Genomic DNA, 9,483 nt, shown 5'->3' with positions numbered 1-9,483 from the left:
TTAAAACACATCATAATATCATTTAACATCATAAAACATTTTCTAATCTTGTACAGGCACGCCCTGAGGTTTTTCGCTCTTCTCCCTGCCTGGCCAGGGCAGGTGAATGCTATTACCTTCAGTCTATTGCCTTGTGTTTCACTTTGGAAACTCTCATATTTTCACGTGCTCATATCATTTCTTCTATCACATATCACGTGTGCATATGCTCATCCAATTCATATTATATAACATATGTCAATTGCATTAGTTCACATATCATCCATCATATCATATAAACATATATATAAATTTCATAAATCATTCTCTGGTATTCACATATCTTATTTAACATAACAAGACATCACACTCCTTATCCTATCAGATCAGAAATTTTCACTCTATATTGGCATGTACACATTTTAAAAACTCATTTGACTTCGGTTTAAGCCTAGAATCGGCTAAACCATAGCTCTAATACCATTAAATGTAACACCCCAACCCGTATCCGACCCGGATATGAGTCCGACGTGTCACATTGACTTTTCAAACCTTGACTCTTAAGAAAAATCCCGGGAAATTTAAAACTTTATTTAAAACAAAATACAGACTTTATCAGAGTGCTCGTACTTAATGACTTATTACATGCCAACACTTTATACATAACCAAATACATACTTTGTCAAATATTTCTGATCTGATCTTTTAGTAGTGATACTGTCTTTGCCACTTCTATTCTTTCACTTCTCGTTTCTTGGTACCTACGTGTAAATCACTTACATGCTAAGTCATAGACTTAGTGAGGCATATAAAACATATAATATAACCATATATCATTTCATATAAATAAAAGACATACATATGCAAACACTATCAATAATCCTTTCCACTTACCATATACTCATCATATAACACATATATCACTATACCCAGAAACACACATAACATCATATAATTCATGTATGTGCATTCATATCATTGAATCATGACATATCAATATGCATGAATCTATTGTATGATAACAATATACAATCAGGTCATGCACACATGCAACTTACCTTCTTGTATCACTTTCACTTTCATTTGTCTTTCAATTTCATTGCCCATGTATATTATTGAGAATAGAGGTATGTGAGTACATTGAGGTTGTGCACTAATGTTGTCACCACAGCTCGTATAAATTCCCTCATGGGGCACCGAACATTTGTTCAGTATTCGTCCCGAAGGACCTGTCCAAAGGTTACAAAGAACCCCGATAACTATTCAGAGGTCATAAAGATCCTCGGCAACTATCCATATGTTCCTTTCAACATAGGTAAACCCTCGACTCTTGGCATGCCAACTATACCTATAGCTCTCGTATCATATACTATGGGCATTTATTTATACATTTCGTATCACTTGTTATTTCTCTTCTGTCACATACCACATGTATGTGTAACCATATATCTCATATCATATCACATGTATTATATATACATGTATTCACGTAAATCATTTCATGTAATTCATATCACATATATCACATGTGCATATAAGCTTATAGCTTCTTTCACATATACATGTAGTCACATAGCTTTCTTTCATGTAACCATGCATGTCATGTCAAATAACATATATCATATGTTGCATTTTCACTTAAGCATATAAATCATATAACATAGCATCTATCTATTTCTATGTATTAATGCATACATGGTAATCACATAACAATTTAGAAGTTACTTCTTACCATAGTAACTCCATCACTGGCTCATCGCAAGCCAATGTTAATTCAATAAAATAAGTACAAAATAAATTGCACTCACCTTAGCTTTGCTTTGATTCGATTCTAATCCTTCAATTGTTTCTGAATGGGATCACGTTCTATATCTACATAATCATTCATAGATCTATATCAGTATTATAACTAATATACTCTAATGGTTCACTCCTTAGACTAAGAAAAATGCCAATTTCATCTTTCAATGAAAGTATGCATCGATGCACTACTGATGCATCGGTGCATAAAATGCATTCGATGTTGTATTATCACTGGGATGCATCGATGCATGCCTTATGCATCGATGCACTAATTGCATTCGATGTTTCTATTTTAAAAGAGTGCATCGATGCACTACCTATGCATCGATACACCTTCAAACAAAATTCTAGGTTTTAACCTTGATGCATCGATGCACAATGAATATGCATCGATGCACTCTGCCCAGAATCCTCTTTTTGAACCCGAAAATCATTCATTTTGGATTAAATCCTTCATGTTTCATCTCCTTTTTCATTCTTAACTCTAGTACACATACTTAAAACAATCTATACTCATTTATTTCACCTTAAACCTCAAAATCCTATCTTCCATATGTAATTCAATAATTACATCAATTTTGCAACATGTTTCAAATCCAATTGTATTACTTCATATCTCTTACTTAGATTGATGACAAGTCAAATCCAACTTTCAATTCTTATTATAAACTCTATTTCAAGATTTCATTCAAGAACCACTAATCTTTAATTTTCTCTATCTCCTTTATCTTTTGATTTTAGGACAACCTAAGCTTTCCATAATCTTAAGTATTACCTAAGGATCAAAACCCACTCTTAAAATCAACAAATCATCAGCTAACAAGGAATCTTACCTTTGCCTTGGAGCTTTCACGGGAGGAAAAAGAAAATGAAGAATAAAAGAGAGAAGAGATTTCTGTAAAATCTCTCATCCTTATCCATATATATATATATCATTATTTAATTCATCTCTTGGTCAAATGACCCTTTTGCCCTTTAATACCTTTTATAATTACTAACATCTTTTAGGATTTATTTCCAGATAAATCATTGAACTAATTCATTCTTCTACTTTAATCACCAAATTCTGAAACTTTATAATTTGGTCACTAACCCGGTATTGAGGATGTTACACATTCCCTTTATGACCCCCAACCAACCCTTTAGATTGAATAATAACCTTATCAATCGAACTATCAGCACACAAATTTATCATTGGACCTTGGCCTACATTCCCAAGATCCAAACCAATTGCAGCCTCACGGTCTTTTGAGAAATCCAAATCTAAACTCTTTTGACATAATTCCCCCCGAAGAGCCTAAAGGATTACAAGCTTCTATCAGACCCACCTCACAAACAAAATTGATATTTGTATTAGGGCCCAACTGCCTTGCCCCTTCATCAGATTTTTTACTTTCAAGCATGTGACAATTAATCTTCGAAGTATCTTCCAGAACTGAGACTTTCTCCACTTTGTGCACGCTACCATTCAGCTTTCCCATGTCATCATTGCTCTCGACACTACAAGGCTCTTCCCAAGATCAGAATCATTCAATGTGTCTTCTTCAACAGGTTGGCCTTGGCTCTTAAGCTTCTCCGGAGAGGTTCCAAAAGTCCTTACGTCGAAAAACTTTTCTGATGAATCACAATCCAAAATAATATCGACCCCTCCGCTTTTTGATTCAAAATCCCTGACAGAACGGTTTAGATCCCTACTCTCCTTATTAGCATATACTTGTTTTCCTTTTCAATACAACTGACATTAATTGCTTCATCATCTTCCTTGGGGTTTTCAGCAGACACCTCCTGGTTCGACCGGTTTGATTCCACCGTTTCTTCCGACGACGAGCTCTCTCCGATCTTTAATTACTGAAGTAGTTTTCTGAGTTTCTCCAGGCTCACTATCTTCTTTGTTGTCTCTGGAACAAACAAGAACATCAGAATTATCAGTGAACCCCCGTTCCATCACTAAGACTTTGTGTATTACACTTCCAACCTCAACTTCCACCACTTCATCGATTTTCCTTGCATAGTTCGTAGTAATCAACATGGTTATTGGTTATCCTCTCGCCATCCTTAGTACGATTTGCATTTTCACCAAGTGCTTCAAATGTTCCTCAAAGTTCTGCCGTTCTTTTGAAAGTAGTAGAGTTCCAGCAGTGAAGAGGGACTCCATATAACTCTACCCAGGCTGCCCCTTCCACTTGATTCATATTTTCCGACCACAATCTGACATCAACAAAAATTTCATTTAGGTATGACCAGTTTAGGTCTTCAAGTGTCAAAAACAAGTCCTCGTCTATTGAGATTACGAAAGCTTTTCCCCCAATTCTCTGGGTTTTTATTTCGCCAAGCCCCCATTCTTGCAATCTTGACAGAATACTCCTTACACTACAGACTGTTGCCATTTCTCCTATCAAACATCTCCTTAACTTCCATAATTCTTTCTGCTCAACATACCCAGATATTCTTTTATAACCTTCTCACCTATTAATGATTGTGGTCCTTACACTATCACTTCCCATAAATAATAGCGGTAATGAAAAAGAGTGCACTTAATTTAACTCTCTTATTACATTATCATATTTAACGGTGGATCTTCATGTTAATATTAACGTCAGCAGGGAAGAACCAAAGGGTGCTCGTGTGCGGTCGCACTCCTAATTTCTTTATATTTTATATGAATTATTTAATTTTATACATTTTATAACCTCGCACCCTAAAGTTTTAATATAATCTTTTATATTCGTATCTCTGATACAAATTTCTACGTCCATCCCTCAATGTTAGTATCGTAATAGACTAATAGTCAATATATGATTTTTTTGATAAAAATTAAATTAATTTATTTTTAATTTAAAGATTCTATTAAATATAAAAAATTAAATATTGTATTAATTTTTGTAGGATTAAATATAAAATAAGTGCTCAAACTATAATGATTTTACGAATAGGTGCATAAACTATTTTTTGATTGATCCCGGTGCCCAATGTTACAACCGTTACTACTTTAGGTGTCCGGGCCATCAACGACATTAATTTTATCTGCTAAGTGACACGTGTTACAATCTGGTAATTTTAAAATTTATTTTTTAAAAATATTAAAAAATATTATTATATTTTTAAAAAATATTATTATATTTATAAAAAACTCTAATTTCTCTTAAATTACAAAAAAAAACTCAAAATCCCCAAAACCTAACCCAAATCCGATCACAACCACCGTCGCCGACGTAGTCCCTGCCATCCTCCTAGACATAAGTGGTCGTAGTTGACACCGATTGGCCGTCGGAATCGCATGAGATCAAAATTTTCACCCTAAGGTTCGCGAGGTATAAACCATTTATTTGTCGTCGATTGGCTTAGATTGGTCACAATTTCATAGGGGTTTTAATCGCCGAGGAGATGTGAGGTCGGGTGGAGCTTCGTTGATGGCAAAAGCCGGATGTCGACATGAGTTTAGGGGTTGAAATGAAGGGTTTTCAAAGTTTTAGGGTTATTTTAAAATTTTTGTGTTCTTCTTTTAAAAAATAATTATTTATTTTTAAATAATTTTTTTAAAATTACCAGATTATGACACATGTCACTTAACTGATGAAAATAAAGATATGACGACCAAGACACCTAAAGTGATAACATTAGACACCGGGATCATTCAAAAAATAGTTTGTACACATATTTGTGAAAAACACTATAGTTTGTACACTTATTTAATATTTAAGCCTTTTTTTAATTATTTTTCATAGAATCTTATATACAATTAAGCTAAAAAGAAAACTATGATTGATTTCAGTCAATATGTGTATGGCAAAGAAGGAGATGAAGAACTTGGAAGTGGGTAATTTCTTTTCAGGTTTATTCCGATTAGATCCAAATTTTACAACACTTCATTTATCCCTACAATTATATCTGTACTCTACCAAAGAAGTCAAAACATGAAAGGTGTAGGGGAAAACGTCGGTAGGAACACCGGCACCGAATTTCGCCTGCAAATTTTACCAAATACAACTCTTTAATTTAACATAAACATTTTAATAAATGGTATTTTTTACTAGTCTTTACCTTTATTTGAAAATAAAATAAATGAAAATTACCCGGTGTCGTTGCTATAGCTTCGAACATGAACGTTAGAACGTGACCCTGAAGAGCTCTTCCTCTTCACCACTCTACCTACTGTCGTTGGTGTTTCCGACGGTATTTTCTTTCTATTCTCCGCCATGATGTTATCCTCTGTTATGGAACACAAGGAGGGCTTCCACGGGGGATTCATAGACCCCGTCGACCCTACCCTCACCCTAATCCTATCTGTCTTCCTCCTCCTCGATGATGCTGCCGTCGTATCCGCAGGCATCAAGGACTTTGTCTCCTCCTCCTCCTCCCTCGCGAGTGTCACCGCCACCGTCACAACCTCCTCCATCATCGACACTTCATGCGTCGTCGTGCCCAAACATGACACACACTCCAACAAAGATCTCATGGCAAACGAACTATATATAGAAAAGAAAAAGTGGAAGAAACAAAGAGAAGAAGCGGGGTAAAGGGAAAGGGTTTGAGTGGAATTGGGGTCTAATTTATAGCTTCGAAAACGGTTTATGAAACCGTGGGGCTGCCTTCGTTCATGGCATGAGGGGTTGTCTGCTGAGTTTGCACTGCATATTTATTACCAGAAAGCTACGCATTTTGTTTAGGATGAATATTCCGTTCAGAACTGAGTTAAAAAAATTTCAATTGAAAAAAATCTTATTTTTAAAATTAAATTTTCAAATTTGAGTATGTTAGATTAAATTTTCGAGTACTAATCTCCACATAACTGTTTAAGCATTTGTTGTTAAATAATTTAAAATCTTTAGAATAGACATTATATTCTAATCATAATATTAATTTTTATTTTGTAACTATTGGTAAATGTTTTAGGTACTTGTTATCATCAAACGTTGGCATAAAATTTTCAATTCTGTATGAAATGACGAACTGTTATTATAAAATAGGATAAATTATTTAAATAGTGATCCAACTATAAGTTTTTAATTAATTGAGCCATTCCAATTTAAAATGTTATAAATTATTTATTCAAGATACTGAAGGATATAAAATAATCATTAACCATTAAAGTTTAAATAAAAAGTTAAACGTAATAATTACTAAATATGGTAAAAAAAATTAAAATTGATTCTTAATGTTTATTTTCTTTTAAAAAATATTTTATTCTATTAAAAATTAAGTTTAATCTTATTTTTTAAAATAATATTTTATTATTACATTAAGTTATTATCTCTACTAATTCATTCTCTAGTTATAAAAAATCGATGTAGAGATTATAATTTTCATAAAATGATGAATTGCTATAATAAAATATACTTTTAATAAAAATTAAAAATGAATTATCTTGGACAAATGGCTGATATAATGTGTTGAAAAAAACAATCCTTAAATAATTCACTCAAGTAATTATTTTTCAGATTAGGGTATTTTAAACAGTAATTTAGAGAAGACCCAAAATTACCTGCGTCTTCACCCATTTTTTTTGGTGTTCTACAAAGTTGAAGAATGTAGAAATAAAATCGCATGAATTATCATGCAACTTTGTCTTAAGATTGTAGAAAATACTCTAATTCAGAAAATAATTTGGTGAGAGCCCTATACGAGAAATATTTTTTCCAAGGTCCTATTTTGGTGAGGAAGCCGAATTATCTTTTCCATCCGCCATATAAACAAAGAGGTTGTCATGTGTCCGAGGAGTTTAGTACAACAATGAAGTCTTCGGAAACATACATTTTACCTATATGTTGACGCATACATAAATACATATATTAGAGTAGGATTTATTAAAATAATATAAAAGTTAAATAGTTTAGATAATTATAAAATACTATCGATTTAAAAAAATTTGTTATTAATAACGCAGAAACCTTGCAAATGTTATTATTTAAATATATTTTAATTATTTTTTTTAAAACAAACAACTAATTTTATTCAAAATAAGAAATATTTCAAATTACAATAAATATTTATAATCACAACCGTAAATTAAACACATAATTAGAAAATTTTTCTATAAATATTGAAACAAAACTAGCAACTTAAGATTACATGAGAACCATACAAGAAAAGATTAAAAAAAATCTAACTAAGAAACTCAAACAAAGATAGATACAAAATAGATCTGATCGTATCGGCAAACGAACCACAAAAGAAAATCAAACTATTGAAAGACCACCGAAAAATTGCAAATCAGACTCGAGGGACATGAAAAGCTATCTACGAAAGCAAATCGGATATCTAAATCCAATACGAGTGTCCAAAGCAGGAAGATCAACAAGATATCAGATAATCGTCATCTTAATCAGTCATGGTAATGTTAAATCAACCCTTAGAAAAAAGATAAATGAAAAAACAGTCAAACAACTGAAAAACATGCCAAAAAGCATTAGAAAATATGCCATAAAGACAGATAAAAACGTGTTATATAGGCAGATTTATTCAAAATAAAAAAGTAAAGATATAATATAGAAAAGAGAAAGACAATAAAAATATTGACAGTTGGTAACCAACATTAAAATTAGTGTCACCGTCGATGAATGAATAGGAAAAAAAAAGGAATAAATGACACACTGATGAGAGAAAACATCAATGAGAAAAATAATTTTAATTATTAATAACACACAAACCTTAAAAACTTAATTATTTAAGTTTAAATATTATAAAAAATAACATTTTCTTTTTATCACTAAAACTACTTAACATATTTCAATCAATGTTATGATTCCATTTTTAATTATTTTGGTTTTATTTTCATTATCTTTTTTCTAATACTTCTTTATTTTATTTATTTATGACCCAAAAGAACACAAGTCATTTATAACCACAATTAATCCTTTAAATTTAACGGCACCATATAATTTTTTTTTCAGAAAAAAATTATGTATGTTATAAAGTTCATCTCTTTTTTACATATATAAAAATTTGCTAGTTTTATTAAAAATAAAAAAATCTAAAATTACAATGAAAATTTACAAGCATAACTGTAAACGTAAATTAAATTATAATTGAAACATTTTCCTATAACAATTGACACAAAAACTAGCCACCTAAAACACACATGGACCATAAAAAGGAAAATGTTAAAAAACCTAACTAATGTTCTAACAAAATAAAGATACGAACAAATCTGATTGTATCGGTAAATGAACCACAAAGGAGATGAAACTACTGAAAGACCACTGATAAATCATAAATCAAAGTCAAACAACGTGAGAAAACTATCCACGAGCACAAAACGCATATCCAAATCAATTTGAGGGTCTAAAGTAGGGAAGATCAACATAATAACAAATAAGCACCATTTTGATCAACCGTGAAGATGTCAAATCTAACCCTGAGAAAAAAGATAAACGAAAACAACATTCAAACGATCGAAAACTACTAAAAGGAAGAGAAAAATATTTCATAAAGACAAAGATAAACGTGTTACAAAGACAGAGATAAATGTGCTATAAATGTAAAGATAAACATGCTACGAAGATAAAATTATTCTTATTAAAAACTAAAAAAACAAAGAAAAAAATAACCGACGATAAAAAATTAGTATCAAAATTAATACTGTCGTCAGCTAATAAAATCAAAGAAAAAAAATTGATTTAATCCACATAAATTAAATCAAATTGTAAAGAAAAAAAAAAGAGGAAAAAGAGGGGAGAGAGAGAAAGCGGCTTATAAATTTCA

General features: G+C 31.6%; 1 protein-coding gene across 1 annotated transcript; it reads right to left on the bottom strand.

The window, feature by feature from the left end:
• Positions 1 to 5,527: 5,527 nt before the first annotated feature.
• Positions 5,528 to 6,292, bottom strand: LOC120179446. The gene is made up of 2 exons (XM_039185043.1): positions 5,856 to 6,292; positions 5,528 to 5,747 (listed from the first exon to the last, which is right to left on the bottom strand). The coding sequence occupies exons 1-2, from the start codon at positions 6,236 to 6,238 to the stop codon at positions 5,690 to 5,692; spliced, it is 441 nt and encodes a 146-aa protein (XP_039040974.1). The 5' UTR covers positions 6,239 to 6,292; the 3' UTR covers positions 5,528 to 5,689.
• Between the last annotated feature and the right edge of the window lie 3,191 nt (positions 6,293 to 9,483).

The sequence above is a fragment of the Hibiscus syriacus genome, unplaced genomic scaffold (assembly GCF_006381635.1).
Source record: "Hibiscus syriacus cultivar Baekdansim isolate YM2019G1 unplaced genomic scaffold, ASM638163v2 tig00112416_pilon, whole genome shotgun sequence".
Lineage (NCBI taxonomy): Eukaryota > Viridiplantae > Streptophyta > Magnoliopsida > Malvales > Malvaceae > Hibiscus > Hibiscus syriacus.
Note: the sequence above shows the minus strand (reverse complement) of the source record. Positions and strands in the feature narration are given on the sequence as shown.